Below are 16613 nucleotides of genomic sequence, written 5' to 3'. Positions count from 1 at the left end.
AGATCAATGCCTTCATAAATGTTACACTCTTCTTTGCTCATGTGTTCCATGTGTGTTGCGACATGCACAAATTTTAAGTTCAGCAAGAGTCAAAGTAATTAAACACTTTACGAAGCTGTAAATGTGGTCTGCATTACAGGAGCGAGGAGGCTAGCAGTTTTTATACTACCACGCAGAGATGGTCAAGAATCCATGCAGTACAGGTGCAGCAGATGGAAATTGGGTTAAAACTCCACTCATCAGAAACTTAAGACAACTCAAACCCCTTGCATGGCTGCTACAGGCAACACATATGATGTCTGCATTCACCTAGAAACAAAAATAGCAAGATTTACAATACAAAGGTGCACTGTAGAAATTCTACAAGTAGTAGAAGGAAGTGTCCTTATAACTGTGTGCATTGGTGTGTGTGTGTGCACTGCTGCAACAAAACACTTCATCTGGAAAATACACTTTGTATTATTTATATTTAACTTTCAACATTCAACTAAATGTCTTAAGATTCGAATGAGGTTTAAGTTTTTGAGAAATGTAACCGACAAAAAAGCCTGTGCTTCCCTCCAGCTAAAAGAAAGCAGTGTAAACTCACTTCCACTGTTAGGCTCTGTGGCGTCAGGGGAATGTGCCATCTCTCCCTGACGCCACAGGCCTTACAGAGCAGAGACGAGCTGCGCATTTAATTACCTGGCCAGCTCGTTAGGGTGAACGGGCTGCACCTGTGCTTTCCCTTATTTAAGGGATAGGTGCAGAGCTGTAGCCGTCGCACCTTCTGCTCCTGTTGGCTGTTTCTTTTCTCTGTCTTTCAGCTTGTTTGGCACTGCGGTGCCCTTTTATGTTTGTTATTTTTTATCTCTAGGTTGTGCCGCCGCACTGTGCCGCCGCCGCCGTGCCGCCGCTGCCGGGCCACCGCTATTGGGGCGCCACCAGGCCGCCGCCGCCGCCAAGCTGCCGCCATTGTGCCGCCGCTGTCGAGCCGCCGCCGCCGCCTGGTCGCCGCCTTCAGGTCGCCGTCAGGCCGCTGCCGCCGAGCCGCCGTGCCGCCGCCACCGTGAGATCCTATTATCGCGCCCAGAGGAACGCGACCCCCTCCCAGCGCAAAACTTCCCAGCCACCCTGGCTGGTGACAGCGCCTTTGCATTTAATTTTTGAAGTCCGCAAATAAATCACACCCGGTAGCTGGCATGGCTCTAGCCAGCATAAGCTGCTGGAAAGCGCCGTGCCATCCAGCTATTGTCGGTGTTACCCCCCCCTTTTTCGGCCAACAGCGCGAGGTGTTCCATCTCGCGAACCCACTCTTTGCCTCAATAGCGCCGGGAGCGAGTCTGCCACCAGCGCCGCTGTGGCAGGCTGTTAAAGCTCCCGGTCGGGAGGCAAGAGTCTTGGGTTCGCGCCTCGCGCTTCCCCTTTTCTTTTGTATGCCTTTTTGTTCCTTTTCAGCCCCCGACGTCCGGCTGCCTTCGGGATTCCCCAAAGTGTTTTTTGTTGTTGTTATTCCTTTTATTTTTGTGTATATTATGTTTATGATTTGGTAAATAAAACCCTTTTTAGTTAATCCTCCGCATCCTTGGGTCCTTCCTCCCCACCTCATAACATCCACTGCATAAGCTTAATAAAGCACCTGAACTAAGGATGCTGTGTGAGAGCTCTGCTGCAGCTGGCCAACATAATGCTCCATTTGGGTCACGGTCATCAGTTGGGCCCAAATAGTATAGCTAACCTTTTTTTTTTTTTATCTATCAGCTGGCTAACAGAGCTTCTGTCTGTATCACACACATACCAACAGTTTCTGTAATATTCAGAAGTGTTTGAGCACTGTGATATACTGCATTTTGAGTTTCCTTTTAATTAACCGTCAATTGTTTGTTAAATTTTTACCATTTGTCTCTCCGGAATGCCTAAATCCTAAATTATAGCTGTAGTATCTCATTGTTTGAGCACTGTGATATGCTACAGTAATTTGCACAGAGCTGAAAGAAGTTTACACTGCTGCTATCACTTAACCACAAGGGTTTTTGTGAAAGTTTATTACTCAGCATGCCAGTGATGGAACTAACAAAGCAGCCAGAACTCATTCATTTGTAAGTAGTACTGAGATTTTGAGTTATGCAATGAAGTTCAGCTCTGCATTTTTTGTAAATGAGCAGTGAAATTGGGCATTGATGACCTTCCTTCACTGACTGGTGCAGCATGTCCACTAGAACATGCTTTGCTCACCTTACTATCAAACATTTGTTCCGTTGAAACCGCAGGGTCTGAGATTACCAAGCTGTATGTGTCATGTGGGAAGAAGGGAGGACTCACACGCAGAGATAAATACAAATTATATATTTTATTTAATAATAATAAACAGAAAAACAAACAGGGAAAATAAAAGGGCAACAGAAAAACCGATCGGAACCTCCGACGGGAGAAGCGAACTAAAAAATGACAAAAAGGAAAAACTGAAGAGAGCTGACGCGAACCCCAGTCTTCTAGGCGAGAGCCGGGAGCGTTACCACCGCGCCACTCTGGCGCGGGTTAACGAAACACGCGTAAGCGCTGAAAGCGCTATGGTGCGCTGTTGCGGGAGAAACAAAACCTCCGCTGACTTCTAGCCCCTGCACAGCGGTAGGCTAGCGTAGGATTCAATCGGTGACAGATCAGCTTACGGTCGCCGTAGCTGAAGCACACCGATCTGAAAAAGAGTAAAGATACAAGTTCAGATTAGACAAGCACACACATGCGGATTCGAACCGGGGTTGCTGGCAGACCAACCGAGTACCTTACGGAGTCGGCACCCAGCAGTTGCGAAATCTAATGAATAGATTCAATATACGCAATGTAGCGGAGCACTTGAACCAATGCCGTTTCACAGCGTGTATGCAACCGCTAATGCTAAATGCTAAGGAAAATAAACAAACAGCAGTACGAGGACTGCAAGGCGTCGCACCACACTATGTCTAAGAGGAGAAAGGAAAACTGACTACCTCGACCTTGCGGTCTACACACCCTAATGGCCTTGTGCCACCAGGGGAACCACCTAAGGCTACGAACAGAGTGTGGACGAGCTGCCACCAGGAGAGCGAAAACAAACAAAAGGTGCGACACCCACTACTGCACGGAGCTGGCTTAAATAGCCAGCCCCACAGCTGCGGGTGATCAGCCCTAATGAGCCACCTACCACTTAAGGCCTTGTTTTCTGAGCTCTGTAACGCCTGTTTCGCTGGGAACCCGGGGCACGGTCGGGAGGCAAGAGTCTTGGGTTCGCGCCTCGCGCTTCCCCTTTTCTTTTGTATGCCTTTTTGTTCCTTTTCAGCCCCCGACGTCCGGCTGCCTTCGGGATTCCCCAAAGTGTTTTTTGTTGTTGTTATTCCTTTTATTTTTGTGTATATTATGTTTATGATTTGGTAAATAAAACCCTTTTTAGTTAATCCTCCGCATCCTTGGGTCCTTCCTCCCCACCTCATAACATCCACTGCATAAGCTTAATAAAGCACCTGAACTAAGGATGCTGTGTGAGAGCTCTGCTGCAGCTGGCCAACATAATGCTCCATTTGGGTCACGGTCATCAGTTGGGCCCAAATAGTATAGCTAACCTTTTTTTTTTTTTATCTATCAGCTGGCTAACAGAGCTTCTGTCTGTATCACACACATACCAACAGTTTCTGTAATATTCAGAAGTGTTTGAGCACTGTGATATACTGCATTTTGAGTTTCCTTTTAATTAACCGTCAATTGTTTGTTAAATTTTTACCATTTGTCTCTCCGGAATGCCTAAATCCTAAATTATAGCTGTAGTATCTCATTGTTTGAGCACTGTGATATGCTACAGTAATTTGCACAGAGCTGAAAGAAGTTTACACTGCTGCTATCACTTAACCACAAGGGTTTTTGTGAAAGTTTATTACTCAGCATGCCAGTGATGGAACTAACAAAGCAGCCAGAACTCATTCATTTGTAAGTAGTACTGAGATTTTGAGTTATGCAATGAAGTTCAGCTCTGCATTTTTTGTAAATGAGCAGTGAAATTGGGCATTGATGACCTTCCTTCACTGACTGGTGCAGCATGTCCACTAGAACATGCTTTGCTCACCTTACTATCAAACATTTGTTCCGTTGAAACCGCAGGGTCTGAGATTACCAAGCTGTATGTGTCACGTGGGAAGAAGGGAGGACTCACACGCAGAGATAAATACAAATTATATATTTTATTTAATAATAATAAACAGAAAAACAAACAGGGAAAATAAAAGGGCAACAGAAAAACCGATCGGAACCTCCGACGGGAGAAGCGAACTAAAAAATGACAAAAAGGAAAAACTGAAGAGAGCTGACGCGAACCCCGGTCTTCTAGGCGAGAGCCGGGAGCGTTACCACCGCGCCACTCTGGCGCGGGTTAACGAAACACGCGTAAGCGCTGAAAGCGCTATGGTGCGCTGTTGCGGGAGAAACAAAACCTCCGCTGACTTCTAGCCCCTGCACAGCGGTAGGCTAGCGTAGGATTCAATCGGTGACAGATCAGCTTACGGTCGCCGTAGCTGAAGCACACCGATCTGAAAAAGAGTAAAGATACAAGTTCAGATTAGACAAGCACACACATGCGGATTCGAACCGGGGTTGCTGGCAGACCAACCGAGTACCTTACGGAGTCGCCACCCAGCAGTTGTGAAATCTAATGAATAGATTCAATATACGCAATGTAGCGGAGCACTTGAACCAACGCCGTTTCACAGCGTGTATGCAACCGCTAATGCTAAATGCTAAGGAAAATAAACAAACAGCAGTACGAGGACTGCAAGGCGTCGCACCACACTATGTCTAAGAGGAGAAAGGAAAACTGACTACCTCGACCTTGCGGTCTACACACCCTAATGGCCTTGTGCCACCAGGGGAACCACCTAAGGCTACGAACAGAGTGTGGACGAGCTGCCACCAGGAGAGCGAAAACAAACAAAAGGTGCGACACCCACTACTGCACGGAGCTGGCTTAAATAGCCAGCCCCACAGCTGCGGGTGATCAGCCCTAATGAGCCACCTACCACTTAAGGCCTTGTTTTCTGAGCTCTGTAACGCCTGTTTCGCTGGGAACCCGGGGCACGTTCACCAGCTACTACAGGCCTCGTTATAGGACCCCCTCCTCTAGGGACAGCTCCTGAGGTCCCAAGACCTGCAGCTCGGTTCCGTCGGAACTCGCTGATCAGTTCAGGGTCCAGGATCTGGCGAGCCGGTACCCATGAACGTTCCTCAGGGCCGTAACCCTCCCAATCCACCAGGTATTGGGTGCTACCCTGAACCTTCCTGCTATCAAGCAACTGACGGACAGTGAAGGCAGGGGCACCCTGGATGATACGAGGGGCGGGAGGTTGGGGAGGGGGTAAAACTCCCCCGCACATAAATGGTCGGAGATGGGAGACATGGAATGTTGGATGCACTTTCATGCGGGGAGGAAGCTCCAACCTATATGTCACCGGGTTAATCCGCCTTACCACCTTGAACGGGCCGATGTACTTGGGTGCCAGCTTATGTGGGACACCTCGAACGGGGAGATCCCTCGTTGAAACAAGTACCCGTTGGCCTGGCCGGAAGGTAACAGCCGGCTGCCGCCTGCGGTCAGCTTTGCGCTTCACAGAGCGCTGGGTGGCCACAAGTGCCTGCCTAGCTTTGCGCCAGGCGGCGCGGCAGTGACGGACATGAAGCTGTACAGACGGGACCGCTACCTGCTGCTCCTGCTCAGGAAAGAGCGGCGGAGGGTACCCGAACTGAGCTTCAAACGGTGACATGCCAATCGCCGAATGATGCAGGGTGTTGTGAGCAAACTCTGCCCACATCAACTTATCCGACCACGTGGTCGGATTCCCTGCCGTCAGGCACCTGAGCATCTTGCTCAGATCCTGGATAAGCCTCTCCGACTGCCCATTCGACTCCGGGTGGTAACCGGAGGATAAGCTGGCCTTAGCGCCGATAAGTCGGCAAAAGGCCCGCCAGCACTGGCTCACAAACTGTGGGCCCCGATCAGACACAATGTCTGACGGGACCCCATGTGCTCTCACCACATGATTCAGAATGATCTGCGCAGTGCCCATGGCGGATGGTAGCTTGGGCAGCGGAATAAAGAGGCAAGACTTGGTAAACCGGTCGACAATTACCAATACCGCCGTGAACCCTCTGGACTTTGGCAAGCCTGTCACGAAGTCCAGGGAGATGTGGGACCACGGTCTAGCAGGTATTGGCAACGGATGAAGAAGACCCCTCGGGCGTTCTCTGGGGCTCTTGTTCAGAGCACACACAGAGCAGGCACGGACAAAGTCACGTACCTCAATCTCCATCCCCGGCCACCAAAATCTTCGGCGCAACAAAACCAGGGACTTAGTCACGCCTGGGTGCGCCGCAAACGGGGAAGCATGAGCCCACTCAAAAACCTGACGCCGTACAGTAGAAGGTACATACAGCCTGTCAGGAGGTCCCCCACCGGGGTCGGGTTCAGCCCGCTGGGCGTCCCGAATGACCTTTGAGATACCCCAGGTGACTGGGGCAGCTATCTGGGTCGAGGGGATCACGGGATCAGGTCCGGTCTCCGGCCTAGTCGGTTCCCACTGTCTAGACAGGGCATCCGGTTTAGTGTTTCTGGATCCCGGTCTATAAGACAGTGTGAAGTGGAACCTACCAAAAAATAAGGACCACCGGGCCTGACGTGAGTTCATCCTCTTTACTTGCTGGATGAACGACAAATTCTTGTGATCTGTCCAGACAAGAAAAGGATGTTTGGCCCCCTCGAGCCAATGTCGCCACTCCTCTAAAGCCAACTTAATGGCTAAAAGTTCCCTGTCTCCGACCGGGTAATTCCGCTCAGCCGGAGTCAGGCGGTGCGAAAAGAAGGCACACGGATGCAGCTTCCTTCCTGGCCCCACTTCCTGGGACAAAATTGCCCCTACCCCGATCTCTGAGGCGTCCACTTCGACCACGAAGGGTTCCTCAGGATCGGGCAACTGCAAAACTGGTGCAGTCGTCAGGAGAGCTTTTAGCTTGTCAAAAGCCTGTTGGGCCTGCACCGACCACTTGAAAGGGACTTTGCCCGTAAGGACCGTTAATGGAGCGGCGACGGAGCTAAAGTTCTGGATGAAACGCCGGAAAAAATTTGCAAAGCCCAAAAACCTTTGCATCTGGCGTACAGAACTTGGAGTAGGCCACTTCTCCACAGCAACGACTTTAGCCGGGTCCATGCGAAGGGTGCCCTCAGCCACTACAAACCCCAGGAAAGAAACCGTGGGGGAGTGAAAAACAGACTTCTCCAGCTTGACGAACAACTGGTGATCGAGCAAGAGCTGGAGAACCCGTCGGACATGCCCTACGTGCTCGTCGATGGACCGACTAAAGATAAGAATATCGTCTAGATAGACATAGACGAATTTATCAAGAGTCTCCCGCAAGACCTCATTGATAAACCTCTGGAAGACTGCGGGGGCATTCATTAACCCAAATGAATGGCTACCTTCTCTGGGCCGGAGAGCGAGAAAAGGCGCCCTCTAGGGGGAGTAGTGCCGGGCAACAAATTAATGGCGCAGTCGAACGGTCTGTGGGGGGGCAAGTCCTGCGCCCGGGACTTGCTAAAAACCTCCCGTAAATCATGGTACACAGGAGGAACTGTGGCCAGATCCGGGGTCTCCATCTTGGGTACTGGTGGGTCGGGATTCGCACCAGCCTGAAGCAAGCACGAACCTCGGCACCGTGTTCCCCAGATGAAGATTGACCCGGAGGCCCAGTCGATCTGGGGGTTGTGTCTTTGCAGCCACGAGTGCCCCAAGACCACCTGGAGGTGAGGAACGTGAGTTACTAGAAAGGTGATCCATTCCTCGTGGTCATTCAGACGCAACGTCAAGTGTTGCGTCCGGTGGGTAACCGGGCTGCCCGCTACGGCTCGGCCATCTACTGCATGGACCGAGACCGGCCTGGTTAGCGGTTGGACCTCTATCCCCAGCCTGCGTACCAGATTGATGTCCATAAAGCTCTCTACCGCCCCCGAATCCACACAAACCCTAAGGTTTGTGTCCCCCGAACCCCAAGACAACCGGGCCGATAGGAACAGGCCCTGAGTAGGGATGTTAATAGGGCCCTCTCTCGTCTCCCTGGCACGAGAGCGGCCTACCTGTTTAAAGGTCGTCGATGTTGGGGAGATGAGCCTGATGCCGGAAGGGCATCAGGTCCCGTCGACCCAAGCTGCATGGGTTCGGGATCCGGTTCGGGTGGAGAGGCTCTAGGAGGGACCTGTGCACGAATAAACGGAGGACAGGTACTCCGTTCTCGCGCACGCTGGCGAAGGCGTGTGTCGACGGATGTCGCCAGCGTATAAAAGGCCTTTAGTGTAGTGGGTGGGTCCCTAGTGGCGAGCTCGTCCTTGATCTTACCAGAGAGACCACGATGGAAGATGGCGGTAAGGGCTCCCTCGTCCCAACCACACTCTGCTGCTAGCGTTCGAAACTCAATAACATAATCCGCTACAGATCGACTACCTTGGGTGAGCTCGAGAAGGCGTGGACCCACCTCGCGGCCCCCCGAAGGGTGAAAAAAGGTCTCCTTAAGGGCCTCCTTGAAAGCACTTTCGGATGAGCATTCGGGGGCATTTTGCTCTCAGAGGGCAGTAGCCCACTCCAATGCTCTACCGGACAACAAGGACACGATGTAGGCGACTTTAGAACGCTCGGTAGGATAGCGAGAGGGTTGTAGTTCGAACGCTAGTGCACATTGAAGGAGAAAGCCGCGACACCTCTTAGCGTCCCCCGAAAATCTTTCAGGGGGAGGTATGGGGGTGTCGCGGACTCCAGACTCCCCAGAGTGGGTCACGGGATTTGGGATGGGCTCAGAGGTTGGCGGATGCCGGGTGCTAGCGCAATGTAGCGGAGCACTTGAACTTTATGCAACCGCTAATGCTAAATGCTAAGGAAAATAAACAAACAGCAGTACGAGGACTGCAAGGCGTCGCACCACACTATGTCTAAGAGGAGAAAGGAAAACTGACTACCTCGACCTTGCGGTCTACACACCCTAATGGCCTTGTGCCACCAGGGGAACCACCTAAGGCTACGAACAGAGTGTGGACGAGCTGCCACCAGGAGAGCGAAAACAAACAAAAGGTGCGACACCCACTACTGCACGGAGCTGGCTTAAATAGCCAGCCCCACAGCTGCGGATGATCAGCCCTAATGAGCCACCTACCACTTAAGGCCTTGTTTTCTGAGCTCTGTAACGCCTGTTTCGCTGGGAACCCGGGGCACGTTCACCAGCTACTACAGGCCTCGTTATAGTATGGAGTTCTGTTAGTATACCATAATCTTAATAAAAATGAGAAGTCTAATTAAATGATATCCATGGCAACAAAGTTTTAATCTTATGATGTGACGGCTTGAGATTTGATGAGCACTTTTGAAACAGGAAATGTAACAGGCAACGTTTATTCCAAACTTTTTGTTTAATGTTAACATTCATCTGCCATTTCAGAATGATCTACAGCTGTTAACATCTGCTGAGTGAGAGTGTGTTGGAGGCTCAGGAGGAAGCATTGCAGAGTTACGATTATTGGTTAAACTGTCCAATCGAAATTTAACCCTTTCATGCCTGAGTGGAACATTCCATTTTCGGACACTATGTAACATGGTCATAGAAAAAACCTTATTGTGTAAATACCGTACATAGCATAGACTATATATACACACACCATTATAACCAGAAGAATCAGTTCTTTAAAATGATATAAAACTCAGTATGGTTATTTAAGTGTAATATGAACAAATCTATACAAAAATCCTTCAAAATCAACCTAAAAAAACTCTCAATTTTTATTTCATACATAAATACTTACATTTTTAACACATTTCTGTGCAATTTAGAGAAAAATATAGAGTATATGAAATGTTTGCAATTTTGTGAGCCATTTGTCAAGAAAATAATTTTGAATTTATCATCTTCTATTCAAAAGTTATGATCAATTTAGCAGAAGGTGTCATTTAGCAATTTAGAATGTTCGTGTAGCTCCTTTTTTACCTCACTTTTTACCAATGTCAGCATACACTATAAACCAATGAAAGTGTACTTTTATGAAAAAAAAACCTGCATATACACACACCATTATAACCAGGAGAATCAGTTCTGTAAAATTATATGAAACACAATGTTTTTCAAGTGTAATATAATAAATGTTTACAAAAAACCTTCAAAATCAACCTAAAAAAATCTCTCGTTTTTTATTTAATTCATAAATACTTACATTTTTAACACATTTCTGTGCAATATAGAGAACAATATAGAACATATGAAATGTTTGCAATTTTGTGAGCCATTTGTCAAGAAAATAATTTTGAATCTATCATCTTCTATTCAAAAGTTATGATCAATTTAGCAGAAGGTGTCATTTAGCAATTTAGAATGTTCGTGTAGCTCCTTTTTTACCTCACTTTTTACCAATGTCAGCATACACTATAAACCAATGAAAGTGTACTTTTATGAAAAAAAAAAAACCTGCATATACACACACCATTATAACCAGGAGAATCAGTTCTTTAAAATTATATGAAACACAATGTTTTTCAGGTGTAATATAATAAATGTTTACAAAAAACCTTCAAAATCAACCTAAAAAAATCTCTCGTTTTTTATTTAATTCATAAATACTTACATTTTTAACACATTTCTGTGCAATATAGAGAACAATATAGAACATATGAAATGTTTGCAATTTTGTGAGCCATTTGTCAAGAAAATAATTTTGAATCTATCATCTTCTATTCAAAAGTTATGATCAATTTAGCAGAAGGTGTCATTTAGCAATTTAGAATGTTCGTGTAGCTCCTTTTTTACCTCACTTTTTACCAATGTCAGCATACACTATAAACCAATGAAAGTGTACTTTTTTCTTAATTATTACTAAATTGTCAACATCCATATTTTTGAAATAAGACAGCAGATAAAATGTATTTGACAAAATAAGCACTCTAACAACAGTGTATAGTTCAAAAACATTAAAGATTTTTATTAGAATTATATACACTTCTCATTCTATAAATAATTTCAAAACAATACAATATAGTTCAGCACTATTGAAGAACATCACTCCATAAAACAAACTTTCAAATAATCCAATTCAACAATACAAGAAAAAGCAATTATTTGTTCAGGATAATCATTGAACAATTCAGTAAACAGTTTTGAGGCAACAGGATATCAAATCTCATCTAAGCCATTTTGCCAAAAATTCACTACAAAATATTTAACAGACAATGCACAATGGATAATTACCTCAAGTTACCTCCTTCCAATGAACAATGCACACTGAACTTTGACCTGTGAAGAGAAAGAGAAACAAAGAACATATACACAAACACAGGGGTTGAGGAAAGATGAGAGGGACTGACAGTAGAAGACAGAAGCCCTGTGTAGGTCTAACTGCGAAACTCATCTCCTTTGCTAGAATGCCAAGACTGAAAACAGTTTCGATTGCCAACTAAACAAAATCTTCTACCTTGGCACTCAGGAGCCATGCATGCAATCTTTGTTTTATTTTCTTTTTTGAATTTTTTGTAGCAAAGCCAGCAATTTCTTGATACTTGCTCTATCTGAGGAATGTGGGTGACGTAAAACGATGAGGAAGTGGTTGGAGAGTTTCAATGGCTACTGAAAGCTGAGATGGCAAAATTGAATCGACGGAAATGTCTGCAAGTTGGCGCGACAGATTTTCCCTAAAGTTTATCTGGCTGTAGCCTGCTGAACTAAACCCATAACGTGATGCTGGATTGGAATGATGCCAGTCCTGAAACAAAATGAAACTATTAACGACGGCTATGTCCACAAAATGGAAGAAAAGTGTTTTCCACCACTTTTGAGTTTTCTGAAGCAGATTGTATGTGTTTAACATTTGATCAGATCTGTCAACACCTCCCATGTGTTTATTGTAGTCCTTTACTACAGCTGGTTGATGGACTACTTTCCTGTCCCACGTGGCACCATTCTTTACCATCCTAGAAACCTCTGATGAATCATTAGCATTGTGGAAATTAGAGAGGCATGTAACTGCTCGTGTGTCCTTCCACTGAACAACTAAGACATTTCCGTCAATTCTACACCACCTCATATCACCACGGTTAGCTTGCCGCTCCCATTTCTTGACATCTTTGAAATCCACTGGGAATTTCTTACGATTAATCCTACGATTAGTCCCACAAGCATTGATTCCCCACTCCTTAAGTCGGACCATAACAGTTGGTGATGTATAGAAGTTGTCAAACCAAACTGTGTGACCTTGATTTTTAAATGGTTGCACAAGGTCTTCGATCACTTTTATAGCCAAATCAGTTATGCGCCCATCAAGACTGCCTGTGTAAACATCAAAGTCTAAGGTATATCCCGAATTTGAAGTTGCAATGACCCACAATTTGAAACCCCAGCGAGTAGGTTTGCCCTTCATATACTGCTTGAATCCTGATCGACCTTTTGATTTTACCATTCTCTCGTCTATGCTCAGATTTTCATTAGCCTGGAAAAGCTGCTGACACTTGGTTTTGAGGTGGTCCATCAGGTAACGCAACTTCCTAAAACGATCAAGATTATTTTCTGTGGCAGGATCTACAACATGGAGGGCTGCCATCAATTCCTTGAAACGGTCACGGGACATGAATAACTTGGCCCATGAACCCTGAAGAGATTTGGTTCCCCAATATCTGTGAATGCTGTGCAGGGACGTGAAACCCATGTAAATAAGGAGCCCAAGAAACCGGTAGAATTCATCCGGGGTCACTTCTTCCCATGCCCCATGATGGTTCGCATAAGACGGCCTATTCAGTACAAGCTCCCACCCCTTAGAGTTTGTAAACTGGCAAATCTCGGCAACGATGGTGTACGTGAAAAACAACTTGAAGAAGTCTATTTCACGCAAGGTACTTGTGGCTGACCATACAGCCCTACGCACACTTCCCAGATCTATGCCTACTGGACGAGAGGGATTAAATGGTATGGGCTTTGGTGCTTCTGTGTCTACATCAGCATAGGAAGGAAAGGATACAGAGTCAGGAAAGCGTTTCCGCTTCCTACCTGACATGGGACAAGAAAGACTAACCAAACCCATAAAAGAAAGCAAACATTAGTAAAAATCATAATCTCAGTTTGTACTCTTTTGTTAATTTTAACTTTTTGTTGGCAGCCCTGATTGTGTGTGTGGGTGCAAATGCTGACATTTATTGTCAGCATATATCTACACACACACATTTACAAATACACACTATTGGAATACATGCATTTACCGATAGGAGGTTGTTGGTTGATCCCTCTGCTCATCTTGCTCCTCTTCATCCTCTTCTTCCCCTTCATCCAGGAGCTCCATGTCCATGAAGTCCTCCTCTTCAATGGTCATGCCTTCATGATCTTCATCGCTGTCATGTTCAGCAATAAGTCTAAGCTCGTCAGGGCCTAGCCGCTGTCTCCTCTTCAGAGACTCCATAAGGCGTGAATATTGAGCCTTGTCTCCATCCATCTCAGAATAATAAAAGAAAGAGATTACAGTGAATAAAGGTGGTGACAGTGATGTTATTTTAAAAATAATTACATATATGTAGAATTCAATCACAAATACTCTATATGTTTTTGCCAGAGAAGCTAATGTCCACAGGCTCATGTTTAGAAGTAAACTCAAGTACACTGAACCAATACATATGACAAAAGTTTCTCAAATCTGGCACATGGTTTACACATAAAACAATAATTATCTAAGAGGAGCAATAAATACAAGACAAAACTTGATTATATGGTTATATTTAAAATGTTGTAAATAGTCACAGACTGAAATGTTATGCACCTGTATGCTTTCAAAAAAAAGCTTTCAAAAAAAGTTTGATACCATATTTTAGTCCTTTTCAAATATCTCTTGCAATACATTAGAAATTTATGCAAATCTGACAGAAATATTTTATAGATAAAACTATATTTCACTGATACAAGTAAGAATTACCACAGAAAAAAATATATTATGGTAAAAAAAGAAGTTATAAATTGCCCAGACTGACTTGTTATCTACCTATATGCACCTATATGGTAGCATAGCATACTTTAGTCTCTTTCAAATAAATGCAGCAATTTTTTAGAAAATGATGCAAATTTGACAGAAATATTTTATAGATAAAATAATATTTCTCTGTTATAAGTACAAATTACCACAGATAAAATATACCATGGAAATAAAGGTTATAAATTGCCCAGACTGACATATTATCCACACCTTTATGCTTTCTGCCTCAGCTTACTTTAGCCAGTCATGCTAAATGCATGCAATGCAAAATGTAATGATATTATGAGCAAAGCTAAGGTGATTTCTAAGCAGACTTTAGACAGTATTGAAGTAAAACAAGTAAGCTATAACTGATTTCAAGATTACATGCATAAAATCTAACTTTGGAGTTTGGGAGCAGCCTTTAGCAGCCTTTTCAAACCACATGGCTGCAGGACGCAACAAACAGCTCCGGTAGCTTAGCTTAGCTTAGGTTCACTACTAATCACTTATTTGTGTAAAACTGCTGCATACTTTACAAACTACTAAACAAACAAGACTAAAAAGGTATCTGATAAACTCTCCACACGTATTTATCTCCATCTAGATGGACATAAAAAACATTACAATCGATTCAGAAAGGAGAGCAGAGCACCTGACTGACTAAACTTAGAACGCAACTCTCAGAATCACCTCAGCCTTTCCAAAGCGTAAACACTAATAATATTACAATTTTACCATTAAAGCCAAGTTTTCTGAGTAGAAATGAAAAGTAATAACACTAATAAACAGTTTTAAAATAAATCTTACCTTATTTCACTGACAGATTTTCTCTTTCTGTGTTGTTATCCAGTCGACTGTCTCAGCAGCGCTCCGTGTGAGGGCGGGGCGAATGAAAAAAATAAATTCTCCGCCTTCTCATTAAATATGCAAACCAGCCACGACACAAACCGCTTGACCAATGATATTGCCTTTTAGCCTGGGTTGTCAGCTACCTGGGGCAGTTTTCAGATTTACAATCAGTGATTGGACGGCGGAGATATAAGGCTTCAAGCCATCGAAATTATTGTTTCGAAATTTGAATGGGCCGGCTGTAAAGGGTTAATTCACATTTAGCAAATGCTTTTGTGCTTGTTATTAATTGATAATTTAAGACTGAAAGCAAACCTAAGCTGGTCATTGTATGTGGGCCATAAAATTGAGCTCATATCACAGTTCAAAAACAGAAATCTATTCACCAGTAGAAACTATAACAGCATTAAGGAAAAAAACTATAAATAAGATGATTCATTATAGGCAGTCAAGTTAACAACCATACAAATGACCAAGAGAACTTACCAAAGGTGACCAGGATTGGGATTTGGAGTTTCAGCATCCATTTCCAAGTGCTGTCAAACTAATGAAATTGAGTCACTAATAAAGAAAGAAGAAAAAAAGGGAGTCATTGTAATTATTGTAATCAGTTTGTTCAATTGCAAGTGAAATGGTCATGAAAGGATGCACATGGTCAGCAACAATACTCAAACAGTCTGTGACATTCTATCTACACAAGGCAGGCTGGGTTTATGGATTCAAGCTGTGTCAAATTCTGACCCTACCATCTGTGTACCTCAGCAGAAATTATGTTTCATCAGACCAGGCTATGTTTTCTCAGTCTTCAACTGTCCAGTTTTGGTGAGCCTGTGCCCACTGCAGCCTCTTTGCATTCTTTGGGTCTATTTATATCAATTCATTCATTCATCACTTGAATACCACAGACTATTTGAGTGTTGTTGCTGACCATGTGCACCCTTTCATGACCAGTTTACCATCTTGTAATGACTACTTCCAGCGTGATTTGATTTTATGAACCAGGTTTCAGGTTTTTTAGTTACCAGGTTTTTATCGAGTACAGTACCTTTGTGATTTGGCAGAAGATTGGTAACATGTAAGTGCACCTGAAAGATCTGCAGCAATTGCATGACAACCTTGTCAACAAGGACCACAATCTCAAAGGAATGTTTCCAACATCTTGTGGAAACCATACCATGAACAATTGAGGCCTTTTTCAGAGCAAAATGATTGTAATAATGGGTAGGACCTCAGCAGCCTAAAATGCTACTCCATTAAAGTTTAGCATTAGACTTTGCAGTTTTATAGCAGTTTTATTTTTACTTAGAATAAAAATGTTTCAAAAAGATCAAATAGGTGAATATCCAATCAAAAAAATAAATAAAAAGAAAAGGGAAAAAAAGGCCAGACAACCCCCCCCCCCCCCCCCCCCCAACCCTCCCCCATGTTTACGTGGCTCCGAACATGCAGCCAAATAAACATGGGCGTTTCTGCAGCCATGCACAAAGTCTGTATTTCCATCTAGCACAGGGGTGCACAACTCCAGTCCTGGAGGGTTGGTCTCCAGCAAAGTTTGGGAGTTGCCCTACTGAAATACACCCACTTTGTCTGGTAATTAACTGATGAGTTGAATCAGGTGTGTTTGAGTAGGGCAACTACCAAGCTTTGCTGGAGACCAACCCTAAAGGACTGGAGTTGTGCACCTCTGCGCTAGCCTAGAATAACCAATCTGCGTGACCCTGTGACTGAGGAGCCTCTATCAATCTGCTAAATGTGAATA

General features: G+C 44.7%; 1 protein-coding gene across 1 annotated transcript; it reads right to left on the bottom strand.

The window, feature by feature from the left end:
* Positions 1 to 200: 200 nt before the first annotated feature.
* Positions 201 to 13517, bottom strand: LOC134326859 (uncharacterized). Its single transcript, XM_063008983.1, has 3 exons — positions 13263 to 13517; positions 11266 to 11310; positions 201 to 309 (listed from the first exon to the last, which is right to left on the bottom strand). The coding sequence occupies exons 1-3, from the start codon at positions 13490 to 13492 to the stop codon at positions 306 to 308; spliced, it is 279 nt and encodes a 92-aa protein (XP_062865053.1). The 5' UTR covers positions 13493 to 13517; the 3' UTR covers positions 201 to 305.
* Between the last annotated feature and the right edge of the window lie 3096 nt (positions 13518 to 16613).

This window comes from Trichomycterus rosablanca, chromosome 14 (assembly GCF_030014385.1).
Source record: "Trichomycterus rosablanca isolate fTriRos1 chromosome 14, fTriRos1.hap1, whole genome shotgun sequence".
NCBI classification, from domain to species: domain Eukaryota; kingdom Metazoa; phylum Chordata; class Actinopteri; order Siluriformes; family Trichomycteridae; genus Trichomycterus; species Trichomycterus rosablanca.
This window is presented reverse-complemented; position numbering and strand designations above follow the sequence as displayed.